Here is a 23535-nt window from a genome sequence, read left to right as displayed (position 1 = left end):
AGGGCTGGGGTGGAGAGCGGGTGGGGTGGCCCAAGGTCACTCCGTGCACTTCGGGGCTGAGTGGGGGATTTGAACTCGGGTCTTCCCAGCCCTAGCCAGCCACTCCACTCGACACCACACCGGCTTTCAGGTTTTGAGAGAAAATGAGCAGATGCCGGGGCAGAGGGCAGCTAGTCCGGATTAGGTAGCCCGCAGGAGGCGGGTGTGAATTCCGAGAAGGCCGCCTTGCGGCCCGGGGCGGCCGGCATCGGCGGAGCGGCCGAGCATCTCTCCCAGCGCCGGGCCGGGAGCTGCGGAGCTCGCTCTGGGTTGCAATAGGCCGAGGCGGGCGCATGCGCGCCTCGCGAGGGCGCCCCCGCCCGCCCCCGCCCCCGCCCCCGGCAGACGCCGTCGCCGCTGCAACTTTTCTTGCGCGCCGGAGGAGCGGCGAGGGCAGAAGCGCGCCCGCGCCGGCGGAGGAGACGAGCCGCGGCGACCGTGAGCCGCCGGCACAGCGCGTGATCTGCGGAGGAGGAGGAGGCCGAGGGGACGCGGCGCGCCGGCCATGGGTTGGGGCAGCCGCCGGAGCCGCCGCCTCGCTCGCTGACGCCCGGCGGGAGCCCGCCTCGCCTCTGCCCAGCTCGCAATGCAGGGACCCAGGCTGGGCACGGCGCGGCAGCCCGGGGCGCCCCGCGGCAGCGGGTAGGTCGGAGGCGCGCGCCGGCGGGCAGCTCGCAGGCGCGCTCGGGAGGCAGCGAGCGCCCCGCGCGCGCGGGCTGCGGCGCCGCCGCCGCCCGGGCTGAGCCCGGAGCCGAGCGGGGGCATCCCGCGCCCCCGCCCCGCCTCCCTCGTCGCGATCGCGGATGGACCTTGCCGAGGAGGCTTCTCTGCTCCGTCGCTGGGGCGACCGGCCCGCCGGCCGGGGCGACCCTTCGCCGCTCGCTGCCGCGGAGGAGACCGCGTCGATCCGGGCTTGGGACGCCTCGCTTGGATTACTTGGCTGTTAAAGTAGACTCGGGCTCCTGCTTGTCTTCTCACCTCCCCCCCTCTAAATTTGGTCTTCGTCTCCCCCTCCCAACAATGGAGGTGAGTAACACTGGGGACTGGGGCGGGGGTGCTCGAAATTCGCTCGCTCGGAAGGCGGGCGGGCGGGGGAGACGACAAAGAGGGCGATGGCCGGGCTTTTTCCAAACTCTTAAGTCAGGGTGAGATCGACTAGAAAGCCCGGGCGAGAGAGCCTGAAAATTCGCTCATCGGAGAAGGAGGGCGCGACAAGGGGGCGACTGGTTCAGATTTCTCAAAATATTTGGCTTAAGGTGAAACTGACTAGAGTGAGAGGGAAGCAGAGAGAGAATCTAGGTTTTCCTCTGCTGACCTCATCTCTTTCAATCCCGAGTATCCGTTTGCGCGCCCCCCCCCCGTCGAAACTCTCCAGTCGCCTGACAAACCTGTTGCTCCAAACCGCTTCGATTCTGCCCCTCCCCCCGCTCAACTTTCCTCGTTGTGCGAGATGTACGAAGATCGATTCCCTGGGACAGCCTCTGGGCCCTTTCAGTGCGGGGTCCCAACTCCGTACGCGTCTCGGGCCCCCAGCCCAGCCCGTGGAGTTCCAAAAGGGCACCTTTTTGCAGTGTGCTTTCGTGCGGACTGCTCTCGAAGAACCGCGGGATGGCAGCCATGGAGAGGCCTGTACCTTTAAGGGAGCTTGGCTGATGGCCAGTGAAAAACCTGGATGGCTTTCTCCTCCTCCTCCACCCCACCCCACCCCACCCCCTCAAATTTTGCTCTCCGTTTCTGCGTATTGTCACTTTCTGTAAAGGGTTCCGTTTGTGCTGGAAGGGGGAGGACGAAAGAGGGTTTTCTCGGCCCACCCCCCGCCTTGGTGCCCCTTTGATGCTCTTAAGGCTCCATGTTGAAACGGGTGTGAGTCCGCGTGTGTGTTTGTTTTTAATTGTCAATTGTATGCTAAATTAGTTACAGTCGCGGGGTCAACTAGAGTTCAGTTCCACCTAGGAGCGAATGACTCTCCTTTTGGGGTGGGGGAGATGCTCGGGGAGCCTGAGCAAAAGGCCCGGGGATTTTGGTTTTATTTGGGATAATGTGGGGAGAAAGGGAGATCTTTGTCTTCCACCTCCCCGCGCTCGAGTGTGTGAGTGGCTTTCCTTGTTTTAAAACTGAAGCCCATAAAATGCCTTGGCCTCCTTTCTTAAGCCTTTCTCCCCCCGCCCTCAAAAAACAAAAACAAAAAAACCCTCCGGGTCAAGGGGGCCGGATCGTTCTTGGCCAGGCTTCGCTTCGAAAGCTGTCGAGCCGGGCCGTCTCAGCAATTGTTCCTGCGTTTTACAACCCCCCAGAGCCGAGAGGGCTGCAGTCTGCGTGCCCACTTACCCAAGGCAGAGCTAGTATTAAAACGGCGGCCATAAAACCAGATGCCCTAACAGGCTTTCCAGACCCCCTGTATATGGGGAGGGGAGGGGAATCGGTAAAGGAGCTCCTTTTCACCAGAGCTGCAAACTCGACGCGGGGGCCGTCTTTGAGACCGGCTCTCCGCGAAGTTTGAAAATGGTTCCGTCCTAACTGGCTTCAGGGCAGCTCGGTTCGAGCGGTCCCTAGGCTCCCCCCAAAAAGAGCTCAAATGACCGGGAGTGACTCGATGGCGCGGAGCGTCGAGCCTCTCCCTTGCGCCCCCCCCCCCCCCCGGCTCGGTCTGGGCTGTTCTTCGCTCTAGATCGGGCTTCCTCGAACAATCCCAGTAAGTCCTGACTGTAACAAGAGAGGGACACACGAATCGACGTCCGCTTCTCCTCCAGCTCTGCTGCTGCTCAACTCTTAGCTCTTGGATTTGGTTTCACGGTTGAGGGTGCCCCCTATTGGCGGAGACGCAGAATGGCTTCCCTGTAAGCGAAGGCTGCGGTGCTTAACCAGGCGGCGGGGGTGGCGGGTGGGCTACTAGCCCTCGCAGTCTCCATCGCAGCCACCCAGCCTGCCCCGCCAATTTTTCAAAGCCCGTGGACTTCATTTCGCAAACGATGAAGGATGCTCCCGCTTGTATTCTCAGAAGGTCGCCCGAGCAGCCACGTCCTAGAACGCCCCCCCCCCCCCCGGGCTCGTCCTTCGGCGCTGCGCGCCCGGGAGTTTGAATGGGGCTTCCCCTGACGAACGTCGACTGCGCCCAGTGTGGATTTCGAAGAAACGTCCCGCGGGTGTCACGGTCACAACCGAAGGCTTTGGCATGATTCTCCCCATTGGGAATTGCCTTTAGGAAAGAAAAACTTTCTGGAATACCATCCAGTGGTTGGCCTTGGAAAATCGACCCCCCCCCCCCCCGTGATCCTGGCAAAGACTGGTCCGTCCCTTGGATGCCCGCCTTGGATCGTTCCTCCATGGACCACTTTGCTCCTCCACTTCGCGCAGCATCCCCCACCCCCGTGCCGCCTTGCGCCGGCGCTGCATGCAGCTCTGAGGACGCGCTGCCGTCGGGGAACAAGTGGGAGTTCAGACGGGGCGCGCGGATTTGCCACCTTGTTCAGACGGCGCTTTGAAACGTGTGCGAGCGCCCGGCAGGCTTCCGCAACTTAATTCCCGCACTAACCCGGTGACGTAGGCCGCCAGAGCCCCAGAAGGCAGAGGGAAAAGGGAGGCTGGATGGGAACAGGCCCAAGGCCGCACGGGGAACCTGTAGCAGAGGGGGCAACTTGAACCTCTGCGGGGTCCCTCGTGGGGGTACCCCGTCCGGCTCACCAACACTGGGGTAGGGGGATCTTTTTTTGTTCTTGCTTTGCCTAAATATACACCCGCGCTGCGCACACACCTTGCCTGCCTGCCACTTGACTTTCTGCTCCCCCCGCCCCGAAATTTGCTGGAGCGTGGACGGCTTTATGGGGCATGAACTCTCCGCATTCCTCACAGGCGCTTCAGACTGCTGGGGAAATAAACCGGGCGCCGTCACTAGACGCGCACCCCCCTCCGGCCTGTTCCCCCAAATTCCTGCAGCCTTGTGTAATGCCCGGTTCGGGGAGGCCGCGCTGCGGGGCGGAATCGCCCCCCCCCCCGTGCGCGTGTGGGGCGCGCGAGTCTCCCGGCTCTGTCCTGACTGCGTCTTTGCAAAGAATTTAAAAAGCCGAGTTAGCGCAGCCCTGCGGGGGTGAGGATGAGCGCTCTCCAGGCGCGCCGCCCCCCCGGTGCCCAGAGCGCGCAAGGCTCCTTGCGAAGACGGCGAAGTCCGGGCGCATCTCGCAGCGTGAACCGCAGATCGGGACGGAGCCGGGGATGCTTTCCCCGGGCTGACGGTGCCCCGGTTTCCTCCCTCATTTTTGCGAGCGCCTCTTTCTGTCCCGCCAGCACCAAGTCGGTCGCCTCGTGGGAGGAAAGCGGCTCTCCTTTGAACGCGATCGCGGCCGTGCGCAAGGCAAAGGGAGCCCCCGCCCTCTCCCGTCGAAGCCCCGCTTTGGGAAGCCCGGGAAAACCCGATCCACGGAGGCGGGACCGCAAAGCCTGCTTGTCTGAGCAAGTCCGCGAAACGGAGCCTTTCGGCCGAGGGACGCGCACAGCCCGCTGCCGTCGAGCAGAAGCGCCCGGCGCGCCGAGCCGTCTTCAGCCCCTCCGACGGCAGCGGCTGGCGTCCTCAGGCCGGCTTTTCTGGGGGACGAGGTGTTTCCACTTGACGTGGCCGGGATGGTTCGGGTCGGGTTGTCAGTCGGGTTAAATCGAAGGCCGTGAAGAAATTGACTGCTTGAGTCGTATCTCCGAGTGGGAAAAAGTGGGTTCTCTCTGTCAGGGCGTCGTCCTGCCCCTCGTACCGGCCTGGTAAATCGGGCCAATAAAATGACCCTGCAACAGACCCGAAGACTTATGGCTCATTGAACCATAAGGCTTATTGAAGCCTTGTTGGCGCGCTGAATTCGGTGGGACTTTATTTTCCTGGTGCTTAATAGAGGGTCGCCGCTGCTCTCCTAGGCCGCAGATCGCATTTCAGGAAGGCTTTCAGCTCGCTCCGTGGTTCTGTTTCTACACCGGCTTGAGTGGCGCACACAGACCCGGAGTCCAGTCGGTTTTGAAGGTCCGCGCAAAACCGCTGGCCGCTGTCGAACGTGGCGGCGGCGGCGTCGGGAGAGCGAGAGGCGCCACACCCATCTTCGCCGGCCTCAGCTCGCGCAGCTTTTACTCGAGAGCAGCCCCGGTTCCTGGAATGGACTGAAGCGGGGCTTCGGAGCGGGGTCCCGGGCGTTCCGGAGCAGAGGGGAGGCGCCATCGTTGTCGGGGAAAAAAGGCCGCAGCCCTCAAGCGACGGGACCCCCCCGAAGCAGCTCCAGGGAAAGTCGCGCCTGCTTCGGAAAGCAGCTCTGAAACGGCCCGTCGCCGCCCGCGAAGCCCCGTCTGAAATCCCCTCGGATTTCTTGATCCCGGAGTGAGCGCTCTGAGGCGCGTCGCCGGACTCCTGAGCGCGCCGCGTGAAGCTGGCGAGGGTCGCCGCCGTGGCGTCCGAGCAGGCTTTCCGCGGCGCCGTTTAAAGCGAGGAACGAGGATTTGCGGCACTCGGTCCACCGGGGGGAAAGGGGAGGGCAGCTGGGTTGGGACGTTCCCTCTAGCCCGTGTTACCCCCTTCCTACCCCCGCTGATGAGCAGGGCGGGAAGCGGCCCCCCGCTCTCCATTGGGAACACTTTCCCGCGACCCAGTTAGCCCCTCGCTCGCCCGCCGTGTGCCCTGCCGCTGCTGTCCAGCAGCCACCGCTGCGGAGGAGGAAGCGAGAGGGGCCGCCGCCTCTGGCTCGCGGCTGCCCGAGGCTGAACATGCCTGGCGGCATTCTGGGGCTGCCCCCGCCCCGGGGCGCCGCCAGCCAGGTGCGGCCACCTTCCTCTTATTAACCCCCCCCCCGCCGCCTCCGCGGAGCCCGCTCCCCAAAAAGCAACACCGGGGCGCGCCGCTCCAGAGCGGGGGAGGCGTTGGCGCGCCTTGACCTCTCGTCTGTGTGTCGCCCGCCCTCCACCTCTCACGCCATCACCGCGCTCTCCTGCTAGGGCAGCCGCGGGAGGCCGGTCCACCTAAGGGTGCCTCCGCCACCGGAGTGGCGAGGAGGACTTGGGGAGCCGAGGCGGATCGCCGGCAGCGCGAACGGCGCCCTCCCGTCCTGTCCCGTCCCGTCCCTGGAAACCTCGCCTCGACTTACGCGGGGGGCGGCGGGGGCAGGGAAGGGCGGGCGGCCTCGGCCGTCTTTCGGAGCGGCGGCTGTCCGCGTCGCTGCCTTCCGCCACCCGCGCAGCCCAGAGCACCGGCCGTCCGGCCGCTGCGGCTCCTCCGCTTGCTCCTGGCATCGCGGGGCTGATCGGGAAGCGCCCGCGGAGCTGGAAGGTCCTGCTCGCTCCCGCTCGCTCGCTCGCTCTCTGTGTTGGGGGGGAAGGAGGAGGAAGTTGGCGAGTGGGGGTGGGTGCGTGGGTGGGGGGAGGACCGGTGGGCTGGGTGCTGCTTAGCTTCCCTTCAGGATCGAGGCTGCTTTGGGGATTCACCGGGATTGTCGCGGTGGGGCAGCTGGGCGGGGGAACCCACTTGGAGCACCAGGCGCGGGCTTGGCCGCCGCACAAGGAACTCGCTGGGGAGAAGGGCCGCCGCCGCCTCCCCCCCCCCCCGCCGCCCCAAGGAGCCCGGGGCCGCGCTTTGTTCAACTTTAGAGATGGTCTGAGCCACGCCATAAAAAGTCCCTCCGTCAGCCTCTTTCTCTCTCTTCTCTCTTCCCTCCCCTCCAGAAGTCCATGGGAGCGCTAGTCCAAGGTGGAGCTTGGTGGACGGGGGCAATGACTTGCAAGTACCTCTTCTTGGGGCTGGCTGTCTTCTCTGCGCTTATCCAAGTTGTGATAGAGGCCAGCTCTTGGTGGTAAGCTTTTTTCCCCCTTTCCCCCTAAACTGCGTAGTCAGTTTCATCATCAATACCAAGAAGAAGAAGAAGAAGAAGAAGAAGAAGAAGAAGAATCAATCCAGTTTCTAGATGAACAAGGCCTAGATTGCTCCTGGGAGGTGTGCTGGGGGAAATTATAAATACGAACCCCCGATTTGTGGATCCACAGTGGACCCATTTTTCCTGCTCTTTGGTGGATGGGATGGGACCACCTCCCTGCGTTTATGTAGCTGTTTAAATCCTGGTTTGGAATAAACAGTACTGTTAGGACTAAATAAAATGTGCAGTTGTAATGGGAACGTCCATCGACATGTGCACAAAAGCAAGTCATGGAACATCAAATCATGGGCTTCCGATCATGCTGTTAGTTTCACTCTGAAAGGATCAAGGCAGTGAGGCTGTGCGATCCTATGCACACTTACCTGGGAGCAAGCCCCATTAAACTTAATGGGATTTCCTTTCTGGTAAAAGTTATACCACTCTGCTGTAACTTGATCATTAAGAATAAACTAGGCTCATGTGGAGTTTTTAAGACGTTTGATGAACAATGTATTTAGTACCTAGATCTATTTGTGTGTGATTTCTGGTTGGGAATTTTAAATGACAGCAATTTCTTTTGTGAAATTCTGTATAGTCACATCTAAGGTATCTAGCCTGTGTTATATCCTGTGTTATATTTTATTGATAATCAAAATGAGTTTTTGGCGAGGATGGTTCTCTAGCTTTTCCAGTCTTAGGAAAATTACGTTAGAGAATGGAGTGCCATCTGTATGCCCGTAGCTTTAAACAGTAGCGGGGGATCATCTTGATTTTTTTTTTTCCAGGTTCTTAAAAACAAATCTGTAGGGAGAGTGTGAAATTTGAAGCCTGGGAGGGAGACATCCTAGAGGGTTGGGGGGAGGGGGAGGCTATATTCAGATAGCCGCATAATTGGATGTCTGTCTTGATAACTTCATGCATGTGGTTTGCGTTAGCTTCCCAACCATTAAACAAAACTGAAGACTCCCCCCCCCCCGTTTTTCTTTCTTTCTGCATTTTGGCGGCTGTTTTCAGCACACCAATGGGACTTGGTGTTCTAGGGCTGAGTTCCACACCGACAGAATGCATGTGCCATGTGCATCCAACTGCCCTCTTGTTAACGTAACTGTTGTCTTTTCACAGGTCTCTGGGCATGAGCCACATGAATCCAATGAACCCTGTTCAGATGCCAGAGGTGTACATCATTGGAGCCCAGCCCCTGTGCAGCCAGCTGGCGGGGCTCTCTCAAGGTCAAAAGAAACTCTGCCACTTGTACCAGGACCACATGCAGTACATTGGCGAGGGGGCAAAGACAGGAATTAAGGAATGCCAGTACCAGTTTCGCCACAGAAGATGGAATTGTAGCACTGTGGATAATAACTCTGTTTTTGGCAGAGTCATGCAGATAGGTAGGAAGTGCCTGGGAGAGCGTATGTGTGGTATTTACATAATGTTGTGTGCTAGGAAAATGTGCCAGTGGCATTCTTTACGTGCCATTGAAACCTGTCAAGAAGGGGGAAAGTTAAACTGCCTTTAGTCGGAGATGGTCCCCTCCGTGAAGTCAGCAGCAGATGTGAGATCACTGGTAATGTAGGAAGGGAAGGGAAGCATTGCCATTCTCATCTCACCTCAGTGTGGATTTTAAAAAGCCATATCTAAATTTAAAAGGAGGGAGCATGGAAATAAGTAGCGGTGTTTGTCTCGCCGAGGGTTGTTTTTATGTCTGGGATTCCAAAGCTGAGTAACAAGGGAATTTGTCTTCAGGTTAACCATACACCAGTTTCCTCCATACCAGCCTTCCCCAACCTGGTGCCCTCCAAATGCTTTGGACTACAGCTCCCAGCATTCCTGACTATAGTCTGGAATGCTGGGAACTGTAATCCAAAACATCTGGAGGGCACCAGGTTGGGGAAGGCTGCTCCATACCATTATTTTTATATGCAGCCCGCTCTCCCTCGCAGTCCTGTGCATAATAACTTAGAAGTCAGTCTCATTGTGTTCAGTGGAGTTTACTCCCTATTCGGTATGTTTGGATCTGCAGCCCAAATCTCTCTGCAGACAAAATAATCTTGTTTTATTGAAGGAGATTTCACTTTAGAACTGAAATACATTGGCACTTGCAGTCAGTATACTTTCGCCAAGGCAAAGTACACATGTAGGCGTTGCGGGCATTTCAGTCATTATTATTGTTAATTAAAAATGCTATCTTGTCGCAATCTTCCAGTCCCTATGTGCTGAGAGTGTATTTTCTCTCAGTTTTCCTGACAATTCCCCTTTTGCGGGAGAGCTCACATCAGCGCAAACTCTCCCTTTGCTTAATTTGTAAAAGGGCTGATTCCTGAATTCCCCTGAGTGCGGGATTGGGGTCAAAAGCAGCATCACTGTAATGGCTGATGGGGTTGATGTTTTTCCCCAATTACAATAATGGCATCGGTACCCTCCAAAACTGTACCTCCATTCCTCCCATGCGCCCCCAAGTAAAACTCATAGCTTGCATATAGTAGCATTTCAAAATGCTGACATCTAAATCTAATTTTCCTAAATCTAAATTCCTCTTTTTGAAATGGGATAGGGAAGGATTGGAATGACTTTAAAATTAGATTAAAGGTAACTTCATTTATGAATTGACTAGGCTTCTGCATTGCTTGAAGGGATGCTGTTAAGTCACATTTACCCTAGAAGTTAATTTTATGTAAAAAATAAGCTTCACAAAATCTCAGATTAAACCTTTTCCATGACTTTTTAAAAATAAAATGCACTAAGTGGAAACACTTGCCTTTTGAAGACTGAAGCATTTTCCTGCCATCTTGCATTATAGATGCTTTAGGAACTGGGAGGCATAGAATAACTAGTTAATTTGTCACTGCCCCCTACTGAAAAGTAAACAAAAACAGAACAGCAAAGGCCTGAAAATTACTGAAACCTTAAGCATCAACTTCAGATGATGTTAGCACAGGTATAGCCAGGGTTTGAAGACTGGTTCTCTGATGTCTAAGTTGCTATGGTCTCTTTATGCAAAATTTGCAACCATAGTGTTGGAACGGGTCGCCACTGGTTTCAGGCCTCTACTTCCTCCCCATAACACATCTGCATTTATTTTATTTGATTTACCAGTGTAATTGGCCACTTAGATTAGCTGAAAATAGAAGTGAGTGTAATGTGTGTACCCAGCTCTTATAAGATCCTGAAAAGTGTATTCATTGAGAACAAGTATGTGTTGTCATTTCATAGTTGGGCCTAGTTTCCTTGAATAAACTATTTGATTGGCTGCTGTTTCCCTTGAATGTGGGACAAGATCTCTACTTCAAATGCCCGCTTCCCGCTGAAACACCGCTCAATCTTGCAGTGCTATAAATCTCTGACAGTGAGTGCCGTAATAATAGAAGATAGAGCTAGTTGGTCCCTGACCCTGGATCTGTATGTTTCTCCAGGACACCTTTGCTGATTTGATTTGGAGGAATTATAAGGTGATAAAGATTTGATGTAGCCACCCTGAAATCCTGGAGGTTTATGTAACATTTCAGAGTAATGCTGGTCCAAATTTCAGTCAATAGCAAAACACTAATTAATTTTAATAGGCACAAACTGCCCTCTTTGCTCCTGAAATGGCAAGTAACCCATCAGGGGGGTACCCAAACATAATGAGAATTAGAATTAGAGTTTGAATTAGAGTTGCATCTTTCTTTGTATCTACTTCCAGAGGCTGATCATCCCAAACAGTTCGAACTCTGATTCCTCAAAGCAGTGCATGCTTTGGCATTAATTTCAATCAGATGTGAATCAGAGCTCCACGCTATTGCTAGCTCAAATAAAACATGTGACTTCCTTGATTCTGAAGATCCTGGAAAGTTGGTTGCATAATATTAGGGAATATTCGTGTGTGTGTGTTTTCCCTGGAGGGAGAAGGTAATAATAAACTATAACAAACCAATGGAAAATTCTTAACAAAAAACAAAAACAAAACCTTGTTCATCATTCAGCCTCCTAGGGTTGAGGAAAACTCTACTGCCCTGGTTATAATCAGGGAGTCTCTGCTGCAACTTGAGAAAGCTCTTCAAAGCTTACTCTTCAAAGTAAATGTAATGTATCTTATCGTATGTTTGAATAAGTTCTTGCAGCTTGATAAAAACCGAGGCTGCACTCTACACAATTGGGCCAAAATCGCACTGAAGTCAAGGATATTTAAACAGCCAAACTGTGAGCAGGAAAGATTACAGCTTCAACTATCTTTGGAGAAACGTCAGCAAATCCTATTATTTGTTCTGAAGACTTTCTCTCAAAATTACATAAGTGTAAGAAGGGATTCCCCCCCTCCTTTTCTTTTTGAAATGGACATGAGAGATTTTGATGAGATAGAGAAAGCATGTTTATGTCTAGCACAGGGTGAAGACCATCTAAATAAACTAACACTTTGCTGGCAGTAAGTCTTCCAATACCGTCAAGGTTGGTGATACTTGCTTTACACATGCTTCTACAGTCTAATACTGTGGTCTACAAAATGAGTTTTATGGCAGAGGATAAACTTGCTCAAAAGGTTTCCCTCCCCCTTGCAAATAAATGTCTTCCATCTGTTGTTTCTCTTAGAAATGCACCCATTTTTAATTTTTTTGCCCGTGTCCACACTTGAAAGGATCCTTTTAAAATATGCTTTTGGAGAAGAGCCTAAATGTGGAATTTTTCTAAATGATAGCAAGACATATATGATAGCCATATGTATTATGCACAAGTGGATTAGAGAGGCAAAGCTCCTGTGAACTTCATCGTGAATTATACTCAAGAAAGAATCACAGGGTTCCTCCAACATTATGCGATGCATATTAAAGTTGAATTTAAGACATGATCAGGAATTGTTTTGGGATAAATCTCTACACAGGCACAAAGCTGACAGCACAGCCCTACTCAGAAGTAGGTTCCATTGAATTCAATGGGATTTCTCTAAATGTGTATATGATTGCAGGCTAAGTGTACCTAGCAGGCCAATATAGTACAAGGTTATTCAGAAGTTGTGCTCATGCAAAACTCTTTAAAATCATTGTGTACTTTGGTGTAAACCATCTGTCTGATCCATTTCTAAAACACCTCTGGTTGTCTGTGATTTCTAATATCATCAAATAGAATCAATGATTACAGTCATTATAGCAAAGCTTTCCCCAGGTGGATTTTCCCCAAGTGGTCTTGAAGATGAGGTGAATGTTTATAAATATCTAAAGACCCCACTGAAGACTGGGGTCTCTGAAAGGCGGGTCCTGGGTAAACAGCTCCTTTTTGTGATAATAAAGTTCTCAAAATTGTTTTTGTAAAACAAAACAACCCCCCAAATCTCTGGCTTTTAGAAACTTTCGGAGTACACCTACGAAATAGCTTTAACCTGATTCTGTTGTTCATCTGGAAGCCGCTGTTGTGAGAAGCTGTGAGGAGTGGGACCATTGCTCTGTAAAGGATATGTCAGTGTTCAAATTACAGAGGAGGGGGGAGCCCTCTTACCTTTGGTGACAACCTCCTTAGCTACTGTTTTAGATGGCTACAGGAGGTTGCATGATTTGGCTAAGCCCTGACGGAACAGGAGGATGTAGCTTGTAGATTTTATTAAGCTCCTATGGAATGACATTTGTATAAGATGGATTCTTTGGGGGCAAATTGGTTCCAGGTAATGCATTAACTAACAGGTTTTCCTTCAAGACAGTAACTAGCTCACTTGAGCTGCCAACATCTTGTCTCTATCAAAGGTTCTCTTGAAAAAGCTGTTTCAAACCTTTTAATGCATGGCAATTGTATATAGAATGCATTTCTCTAGAAGGCTTCAGCCATTTTTCTCTGTCAGCGTACGGAGCTGATGGCCAGACCTGAAGCTCCTCCTCTGATCGATCCGTTCTTACTAGATTATTTAGCTTAGACACTTCAAGATGGTGTATTACTTTTTAAGTAGCTCCTTTCAAAACGGGTGTACTAGACAAAAGGATTCTTGTGACATTTTCCCCAATCTGAGCTTTATCTAATACTAACAAGCTTGGTGAAATGTTGTACTGAGTTCACATGTTACAGTTTACTTTTTCAAGAGTACATTAATTGTGTGTGTACGTGTACTCGTAATTTAAAGGCAATATATCTTTAATGAAAAAAAAAAGGAATGTATGCGTGCTGGCCTGTAATGCCGAGCCTCTTTCTTACTCCTTTTTCCCTTGCAGGCAGCCGGGAGACTGCCTTCACGTATGCTGTCAGCGCAGCCGGGGTGGTCAATGCGATGAGCCGTGCCTGCCGAGAGGGGGAGCTCTCTTCCTGTGGCTGCAGCAGGGCAGCTAGGCCAAAAGATCTCCCTCGGGACTGGCTGTGGGGTGGCTGTGGGGACAACATTGACTATGGATACCGCTTTGCCAAGGAGTTCGTGGATGCTCGCGAGCGAGAGAGAATATACCAGAAAGGATCTTATGAGAGTGCTAGGATCTTGATGAACCTCCATAACAACGAGGCAGGGAGGAGGGTAAGTAGCCCAGGAGAGCTTTTTCCATCCTTGGTTCTTACCACGATGCCAAACCCATTCCTGCTGTTGTATCGTTCCCAAGCTCCCTTTTTAATTAATATGTATACGTCTGTGCATGCTTGTCTTTCGTAAGATAAATTTTCTTTGGAATTGGTTTTCTTGTGAAACCTGCTGAGTGAGCTCAGAAAAAAACTCTCGTTTGTTGTCGCTGCTGAGAGACATGCAGTGCTTCTCTTTAGATATGGAAGGAAAATGTTAACTTTTAAATCAGAGGTGGGCAACTTGTGGCCCTCCAGATGTTGTTGGACTGCAGCTTCCAGCCCCAGCCAGCCTAGCCAATGGTGAGGGATGATGGGAGTTGGAGTCCAATAACATCTAGAAGGCCACAAGTTGCCCACTCCTTTTTTTTAATGAAAGGGAACAGGAGCTGGACCTTACAAACCGAGTGGTGATACAAGGGCCATTGCCTGATTTCCTTCCTCCCTTCCTCCCTACCCCCCACCCCCACTACTGGATGGTTCTAGTAAAATTGTGGAAGTCACAGTGAATTTTCTGCAGAATAGATTTTTATTAGTTTAGGTTTCCAACCAATCCAGGGTTTTTTTTGGAAAAGGCAAAAGAAGTGCCGTATTTGCGGGAGTGAAATGTTTTTGCGTGGGGGCTGTTTTCACTCTTCCTTGTAAGGTTGTGAAAAGAAACACCCACCTCCTCTGTATTATTAGAAAACGTGTTCCTCTGTGGTTGAAGTTGGTTTTTATAGCTTTTTTAATCTTCAGAATCTTTTAAATGAATGAGTGTAAACTTCGTTTTATTGCCCTGAAGTGGAGGGAGCCAAAGTCATTATTTTCCTAGAATTGACGGTGCCAGAAGTAGGCAGCTGGAGACTTTACACTTTTGTTTCTAGGTGAATTAAGAGAAAGGATAATTGAAAATTAATAGCATTTAAATGTGAGAAGAAGGCATCTGAAAGCCCTGGAAAGGCCAATTTGCTGCTACACGGAAGAAAAATGGCTTCTCACAGTTGCCTAGGCTGGCTTCGAGTGGTTCCCTGCTACCACCCCCTTTGAGCCGCCTTCCTGCAATGGCACTTGGCAGCATTTGAGCTCCCCTCCCCACTTTTTTTTTAATGCTGGGTGGAAGCGGCATTCAGCATCCACCTAATGTGTCAGACCCCAGGATTTTTGGGGCTGTGTCAACACTGACTCATGTCTATTTATACAGGGTAAATTATCAAGGTCCCATTGCCAAGGCTTTACAAAGAGGATATTGCGGTGTCGGGCCTGTCCCCCACCCAGAGGTGTTTGGGGGTTTTCTCTTGTGGATGGAGTCACTCAGCTGTGCATGGAGATTGGTGTGGGAGGGAGCTGCCGAACAGAGGGTGGAAAATCTGCAGTAGGAGCAGCACGTCTTTCCAGGAGGAGGGTGGGAGAGAGAGAACCAGAAAATCTGATGCAAGCCTAGTATCTGCAAGCCAGTCAACGGACTGGTCAAGTATTACTGATTGATTATTTCTATTTTTAAAGGGAGAAGATAAGTTCAGCTTGGACATACGAGTGGTGTATTTTACCCTGGCTGGGATTCTGGGGGTTGCACATGGGCTATTTTTTCTTTCCCTTTTTGGAATGTGCCATCTATGGCTGCCCAGCCCCTGCAACTGCTCTTTAAGGGTGCCAGCCTATGCACGTTTAGACAGGAAAAAGTCCTACAATTCCCAGCATTCTGCAGCCAGCTGGGAATTGTCAGACTTTTTTCTGTCTAAACGTGCATAGGATTGGACTCTTAGAATGGGGGAAAAACTGCACAAAAAAGGGGACACCACCAATGGTCGGTGGTTAGGGGGAAAGGGGCATGGCCATCTGGGGAAAGTCAGATTGGGACCCCAGGCAGGCTGGCTTTGGCCCGCAGGCCTGAGGTTGAACACCCCTGATTAGACATTGGAAATGTAGGAAAAAAGAACAGACAATGGCCAGATGAAAGATCGGAAAAGTAAACGCTGATGAGAATAAAGAGGGCAAGAATGTGAGGTCAGGAATAAAAGGTCCTGGGAGGCTGGACATTGTAGGACTTTTTCCTGTCTCAGCACACATAGGATGGCACCCTAGTGGGGGAAATTGGCACCCAGTGCATGCACAATGTCTCCTAGCTTTCCCTTTAAGGCTGCAATCCTAAATAGAGTTACTAGGGAGTAAGCTCCGTTCAACACAGCGGAACTTGCTTCAGGGAAAACATGCCTAGGATTGCACTGTAAGCCATACTTCTTCTGCCTAATCCCACCAGCTGGCTGGCTGATGCCTTTTTAGAAGTTGGATTCTTTTGAACGTATCATGTTTCCGTGAGGATCACTCTGAAGCGGGCTTCTGAGTCTGGCTGCTGAGCCAGTCTCAGCCAGCCCCCTTTCAAGGTGTGGTGAGCCAAGAGCCTGACCTGGCCTGACCTGCCACTGCTGTTCTGAGCCAGGACATGGTGCTGGAGGTTGGGAGCACCACAGCCAGCCCCATGCAAGTGTGCCTTTGTTGCCAGGATGTTTGGTTGCCTCAGGCGGGAAAAGAAGCTTGCGCTTGTTCTCGGTATGGCCATCCGCTTGGCACCAGCGAGCTTGCAGGGTATTGGCTGCCTCACCTGCCATGGCTGCCTTCTGGCGCTGAAAGGTAACAGGGGGAAGGCCCTTCCTCACCACCAGCCAGTGGCTTCACCCAGTGAACGGCTTCACTGGTTTAGAAGAAAACTATGGTTTGCTGCAGTGCTATGCCGAAAATATCTCCTCATTTTTTTGACCATTCTCATTCAATCTGATAGAAAAGAAGTGGCTTTTGGAAAAAAATTCAAAGGAGAAGACAATTTTGTAGAAATTCTCATGGGTTTGGGCTCAGGGTTCTTGTACTTACCTTACTTACCTGTGCGCAAGTGTCTTGTCTTTCATTGTACAGTCATTTCTCTGGCAGCCTGTAGCCTCCTTGGCTTCCTGTGCTTAAGGGAAGACAACATGAGTTAACTCCTCCCTTAGGGATTTTTCAAATCCAGAAGTGCGGGCAGCCTGGGAGGCTGCAGAGTAATGGAGAGATGTGCAACAGAAAGAAAACACACACACAGAACCCTCAGCCACCTCACAGGCATTAAACTCAAAAACACCACCAAAATAAGCTATAAAACACCCTGAAAATGAAGCAGAAAAATGGAAACCTCTTTGATGAGGGAAGAAAACTGTCAGGAAATTGGAGGACAGATTTTGGTGTAGCACTAGCCCCACCTCTTCCCTGGAGCTGGATACAACACTGCCCCCCTCACACCTGCCTTGTGGAGGATGCAAAGTGGGGCCCAGGCTGCCAACACAGTTGGCTCTGTTGCCACTTGCAGTGGCAGAGCAAAAAACAAATGCTTTTAGGAAAAAAGAAAGAAACTGTGCTACAACCCCTGCCAATGGGGACCCCTACCTGTGAGAAACGGTTGGAGAATTTCTCCTCCCCTTGGAGAAATTGTTCCCGTAATGCCTCTGTCCACAAGTAGGGCAGAGTATTTTGAGAGGTCATTTGAGCACAGCTTTAGTTTTAGTGAGCATAGCCTAGTTTGGACATCAGAGCAAACTATGGTTATCACAAACCAGGAAGTGGATGAGGGAATGGGCTCTCTCTAGTGGTGGAAGAAGTCCAGCCCAAAAAGTGGCAGGTAATGGGGGCAGCAGCAAACAGGCCAGGCATTGGCAGCTGGGCGAGCATGGGCATGCTGGGACCCACCAGGGCTGCTGTTATCATACAAACGTGTTTTATTCGTTTCTACAACAAACTGATGCTTATTCCCAAGTAAATGTGTTTTCTATCAGGACAGCAGACACAAACTTCACTTTATTTCCATAGTCATGATGGTGCTATCATTTTAAGTGAGTTTACAATGTAAAACGACACATACTCAGAGCATTTCTTTTTCTTCCTTTTTTTAAGATCAGGGTAGGCAATCCATTTTTTGTTTTGTTTTGGGGGATATATATGAGGAACGTGGAAGCAGTTGTAGGGCTTGGAATGATGGTGGTGGGGGGAGAAAGGATGAACGCTAGTTGTATGCTTCACAACTGAAGTAGATACATGGCTGTCCAGCGTGAGCTCCCAGAAGACCATTAAGCCTAGGGTCTAAAATTATCTGCAGCACTGGCTGCATTGAGGGAGGAGGGAATTGTGATCCTGAAGCATGTTCCAATGGCCAAACCATTTTACTTATTTTATTTACAGTATTTATATACTGTAATGGATTTCAAAGGAGTTCCCAATAATAATAGAACAACAATTAAAAACAATATCCCTTAAGATGACAATGCACTTAAAGGTGCAGTTACAAAAACAAGAAAAACAGCAGATTATTTAGTGACCTATCCAGTGGGGGAATCAACACAGAAAAGGCACAGTGTAATAAATGGGCTTCCATTCCCCTCCCAAAGGAAGGGAAGTAGCATGCCAGCCTGACCTCAAGGGGAAAGGAATTCAACAGCTTAGCGCTCGCCAGTGAAAAGGACCAAACCATCTGAACTAGGCCTGGCTACGTAAACCAGACGTGCCATTCTGTAATCCACGATCTGATTTTCAAAACAACTTCTTGATATAGCAGTCTATTTAGCAGTGTGAGCTCGTCCCTGCCAGCATGATAGCCCGGGGTCTTATGGGCCCAGGAGCTCCAGTGCCTACAGAGGGTTTCCCTGCTGGCAAGGGCTTGCCTGTGCATGTTAGTGGAGGAAGCAGTAGACATGGATCAGTTAAGAATCCCATGTGCACACTGGAGAGCATATGAGACCTCAGATCAGGGCGTTTCCCTGACTGCTACAGTGTTTGGGGGATTTCGTCAGCCATGAAGGTCCATGAATTAGAAACTATCATCAGGCTACAGATCACCAGTTTGATCAGAAGCTCAGCCCCGTTCCAGCTGGCAGGCCTGGTGTCAATGCCTGGCATCCTAGAGGAGATGTCAGGGCACTTAGCTCAGGGCTCCCTCAAATCTGGAGCTGGCTCTGCCAGCTGCAACATGGAGCACACTCTGATAATTCCATGTCATGGCCATCAGCACATGGTGAGCTGTTTATAGGCAAATGCATGCAAACTGGTGATGATATAAGGAGCTGACCCAGACCCCTGGTCCATGTAGTCCGATACTGTTCACTCCTGTGATACATTTAACTGAAGATGACACTTGGGACCTTTTGGCGTGCAAAACATGTGGTCTGCCACTAGGTTATTACCCCTCTCTTCTCAATGCCAGTCTACCAGGCCAAGGGGAAAACACACACACACACACACCTATAGAGATGTGGAGAAAAATGCCCAGTTCATGCAGGGAGCCATTGAATGTAAATGGCTTTCCATGGAGTAATTTATAGCAGCCTCCATGTGGTGACAGTACCACGTCTGAGAACATTAGAAAGACTGCAAAATAAACAAGAGTCTGTTTCAATTTAGACATGACAGATGCTTATTTATTTATTTCAGCAATTTCTAGGCTACTTTTCAATATTGTCCCCACGGCTAGTGAAGATATTGCATTTTCAGTAACTTGATATCCTACAGGGAAGGTTTCCCTGCTGATCAGAGAGATACACACCAGACTCACTTCTGCTTCTATCATTCATTCCTATATTCATTCATCATTCATTCTTCTGCATAATTTTTCGATGAAAGCTGACAAATAAGCTCAGTAAACAAAGAAACAAACAGACGTAACCCATTGACAGGCAAATCTATCAGAAGTTCCTCTTTTGTGTGTAGGGCATCCTACGTTTGGCATTTTGTGACGGCTGGCACTTTAGAACAGGTGGAACTTTTTTAAAAGATAAGGAAAGAAAGTAAAGCCAGTCTTAATCATCCCTCACAATAAGGACCATTTTGAAGGATGCCAACAGGACATGCCAGAGAATGGGTTTACCCTGGAACAGTGACAATACTGAGCCAAGGGAGGAGATGCTGTAAATTGAAATTTACTTAATTTTTGCAAACCAGCGAGAGAACTTTGGCCAGATCAACACCTTGCATCATACCCTTACGATTCCATCACGGTAACGCTATATCCCTCTTGTGCATTTATACCTCGTAGGATACATGTAGGCATTTGCTGCGGTACATCGGATAATGTGGGATCAAAAGCAGGAAACAACACTACAAAAGTAGTATACCGGATGTGTAATGTGCCCCAACAGTTATCAGTGCACTTCAATACCACCATAAAGCAGTATTGTAGATCTAGCCTTTGGCTATTGGGCGATATAGAAATGGAATGGATGGATGGATGGATGAAATTGTTTATCTGAAGCTGTCCTCTTGGTTGCTTTAGGCAGAGGTATATTTTGTAAGAGTTGCACTCACCGTCTCCCACTTTCTGACTCCTACAGACAGTGTATAGCTTGGCAGATGTGGCTTGTAAATGTCACGGCGTATCTGGATCATGCAGCTTGAAGACCTGTTGGCTGCAGCTGGCCGACTTCCGCAAGGTCGGCGATGCTTTGAAGGAGAAATATGACAGTGCTGCAGCTATGAAGCTCAACACCCGGGGCAAGCTGGTGCAAGTGAACAGCCGCTTCAATGCGCCAACCATCCACGACCTTGTGTACATTGACCCCAGCCCCGATTATTGCGTGCGCAACGAGAGCACTGGCTCCTTGGGCACCCAGGGCCGGCTCTGCAACAAGACTTCGGAAGGCATGGATGGCTGTGAACTCATGTGCTGTGGCCGGGGCTATGACCAGTTCAAGACGGTGCAGACAGAGCGCTGCCACTGCAAGTTCCATTGGTGCTGCTACGTGAAATGCAAGAAGTGCACAGAGATCGTGGACCAGTTTGTCTGCAAATAGGTGGGAATGGGTGGGAGGAGCTGCACTGCTCTAGCAGCGGAGGTGGGGGGTTTGCCCCGAGAGGATCTCCACTCTTATTTATAGAGCCCAATGGGTTGCTTTTCTTGTTTATATATTAAAAAATCTTTTGCAAAGAGAAGTGATGGGAAACCTTGCTGCATCCAGCTCAGACTGTGTATAGTTTTATATTTTTTTGCAATAATGGGGGGGGGGACCTGAGAGAATATTTATTTTACACGATTGGAATTAAGACTTTTAAAAAAGAGAGAGAGTAGGTCAAAGGGAAATTCACCCTATCCCCATATAGTCTCATGGGACATAGTACATACGCAGCTGATGAGGTATCCGTGTTCCATGCTTTGGATCGGAGCATGACCCATATGGATGTGGTGACATACAAATCTGTGCATGATATTTCTTCTTAGCTGTAGTGACCAAGAAGAATCAAAACAGTCAGATGCAACACTGATTGGGATATCAATAAGGTTTAGCATGAATCTTCCCCACTGTCAGTCGTGTGGCAACTTGAAGGTCTGGGCGAAAGCATAAATTCCTAAAAGCCAGAGCTCTGCTGCTAGGTAACATCAAAAGGCCCATGAATTTTAACGTGGTGTTTTTCATTTATGCCTGGAGTACCTGGGAGTATGCATTGTGGGGTGATGTCAACAAAGGACTGCACATGAACAAGTCTTAGGACGGGAAAGTACAGTTCTCTTGTTAGCACTGCTTGCACAATGCATTTTCTCATGAGTCTCAGTAGAAAGATGAAAATGTATTATTTGAATGGGTTAAGAACCATTCTGGCCTCAAATAACTAGCAAAAACAAGAGGAAGCAAATCCAACTTTGGCTGCACAGTGAAGATCAAAGCAGAATTTGGAACACTGCTGCTTCCAGTAAAACATGCATATCTCCAGTTACGCACATTTCGAAAGCCTTACTGCCTTACTTTGAAAGAATATTGAAGAATTATCTGTGGAGTTTCCTAAAGTGTGTGTGCTAGTTTGACAGTGCTGGAAACTGCAGCTGTAGTGTGCGTGCAGTTTGCAAAGTCCTTTAAAAAAGAAGAAAGAATTGTTTTGAAAACTAATTCTTTATTTTTAAAGTGTTGCGGGTTGTTGGTTCCCTTTCAGAAATGGAAGTTGACTCATAGCATTGTGGAATTGGGGAAAACACTGAGTTGGTGACACAAGTGTTTGATATTTTAATAAGTGGCTACTACGGTTCAAAATGCAGTGTGGCAACAATACCCACGTTATCATCCTGTGTTTCTTTTGTTTGTTTGTTTTAATGCACAATGCTTTAGAAAATATATTGCAGTTATACACAAACTGCTCAGACTGTACTGGAGCAGTTTACTTATATATGGGAAAAACTATGGTCTGCTGGTGTCTGGTATCTCAACCCCCACCCCCTTTTTTTATACATATACGTTGTCAATACAAACAACATACCAATCATTTCTTCTTTAAAAAAAGAATAAGATAAAGGCTGTTCAGGGCAGTTTCTTCGTTTAGACTGAGCATATTATCATAATCCCTCCCCGTTCTTTAAAAATACACACACACACACATCATATCAGAGTTTTTATTTGGGTTGGATTCTAGCCTCTTTGAGGGCGGGGGGTTCATAATACATGAGTGTTGAAGGGTAAGCCAGTCACAATTTAAGAAACTTTTCCCCTTCCCCTCCTCTCCCTCCCAGAAAGTGTAGTATCCTCCAGCTCAATTTAGTGAAAGCGTCTTCTGCATATCCTCCATTGTTGGTTGCGTTCTTGGGTTATAAATATGGAAAGCTTTAATACATGAGTTTATGACAGTTTAGAATCTCTCTTCCTGCAAGGGTGTTATTGCTGATAATGGAAAGAGATACGCACAAGACATATTTCTTATACAAATGGTGGCCCAGTTTTAATGTAAAAAGAGAATTCTCTTTCCTTTGCCACAAACTCGGCACGTTCTTTCATTGCTTCCAAGACCTCATCCCAAATTTATGGTGCCCAATAAATATAAGCAGATTGGATTGGAAGGAATGCCAGGCCTCCAACTTAGTATTGCCATACTAGAAACTTTAATTTCTCACAAGCCTATGAACTGTCTCATTAATGCCATCATGATTATCAGCTTTTCAAATGATGATTGCTCTTAATTTATTGTGCAAAGAAATATTTACTTCCCTGGTTCCTGGTGTTTGCAAACCAATGTCAACGGTTTTTTTTAAAAAAATAAATAAATAAAAATAAAGCACTAGTTCATTGAATATGTCACTTTTGGTTTTTATTATACAAAAACCATAATCCTTTAAAAAAAAAGTTGAATCACTTATTCTTTATAGTGACTCCTGTCTATGTGCAGAGAGGAGTCTAATGATCCTAGCTATTAAAATTCTATTTAATGTAAAATATTTCACTTGTGTTCTTCAGTTACTATGTAAATCTACTATGTCCTCATCTTTGTTCTGTACATTTAATGTACATATTTTCATCTTGTGTGATTTGTATATTTCACTGGTTTTTACAAAAAAGGCTTATGCCATAATGGAAGATAGACTATAAAAATAAAATGTTGGTTATATATATTGGGAGATAGTTTAAATTCTTTTAGAATGGGGTGTTATTTAACAAATGCTCAATGTTGATTCTTTAAAAAATGTTGCAGTGAATAGACAAGTAGCACTCAAACTCCTTCTTAAAATAATTAAGATCAATATGGAAGAGCATTATAAATATATCAAATTATGGTAAAGAATAGAACCCCGAGTCTGCTGTTAAATTCTACTACAATTTTGAGAATTCTAAGCTCTCACTTGCAGTAAACAGTTTTCCCCTGATCCAGGTAGGGTCTATACACATATGTGTATGCTTAGCTGCATAAGAAACCATGTGTACAAACGGATCTTTGCCTCTGCATTTTCCCCTCCCTGAGCCAACAGCTCATGGAGGGCTTTCTTTTGAAAAAGCTAAAATAGCATTGATCTGTTGTTCAGCGGGAGGGCAGATCTGTATTCGGGATGAGGGATCCAGATTCAGCTTCCTTTCCCCTGCTGAACAGCTGATTGTTGAAAGTTTGTTTTGTGTTTGTTGTATTGGATTTCATGTCAATTTGCAAGTTGCATTTTAAACAGGAAAAGGGAGAGATCCTGAAGAGCTAAAAGTGAGGAGGAAAGAAAAGAAAGCTAGTTTTCACTTCTCCGTGATTTTTAAGCCCATACATATAAAGGGTTGGATCCATACTTAATCATGCTTTGAGTAGTCTCATTGAAATTGATGGGACAAGTTAGTAATGATTTGATTTCAGTGGATCTTCTCTAAGTACAGCTAAGTCTGGAATAAGTCTCATTTTTCAATAACTA

General features: G+C 49.1%; 1 protein-coding gene across 2 annotated transcripts; it reads left to right on the top strand.

Annotated features, from left to right (window-relative positions):
- Positions 1-406: 406 nt before the first annotated feature.
- On the top strand, positions 407-22760 carry WNT5A (Wnt family member 5A). Of its 2 annotated transcripts, none has more exons than XM_084840033.1 (5): positions 407-681; positions 6721-6848; positions 8031-8296; positions 13073-13365; positions 19727-22760. In XM_084840033.1, exons 2-5 carry the CDS (start codon positions 6727-6729, stop codon positions 20183-20185), a joined length of 1140 nt encoding a protein of 379 aa, XP_084696159.1. In that variant the 5' UTR covers positions 407-681; positions 6721-6726; the 3' UTR covers positions 20186-22760. The 2 variants fall into 2 exon arrangements, with proteins under 2 accessions (XP_084696159.1, XP_084696158.1); XM_084840032.1 differs by having other exon boundaries at positions 411-1065.
- The last annotated feature ends 775 nt before the right edge of the window (positions 22761-23535 follow it).

This window comes from Heloderma suspectum, chromosome 2, assembly GCF_057233095.1.
Source record: "Heloderma suspectum isolate Gila_16-S chromosome 2, 16-S_ref, whole genome shotgun sequence".
Taxonomy (NCBI): domain Eukaryota; kingdom Metazoa; phylum Chordata; class Lepidosauria; order Squamata; family Helodermatidae; genus Heloderma; species Heloderma suspectum.
The sequence above is the reverse complement of the archived record's forward strand: the minus strand, read 5'-3'. Positions and strand labels throughout refer to the sequence as shown.

Coding starts and splice junctions, on each gene's coding strand:
- WNT5A (XM_084840032.1), top strand. Junction 6,849..8,030: donor ATAGAGGCCAGCTCTTGGTG/GTAAGCTTTTTT, acceptor GTCTTTTCACAG/GTCTCTGGGCATGAGCCACA. Junction 13,366..19,726: donor ACAACGAGGCAGGGAGGAGG/GTAAGTAGCCCA, acceptor TGACTCCTACAG/ACAGTGTATAGCTTGGCAGA.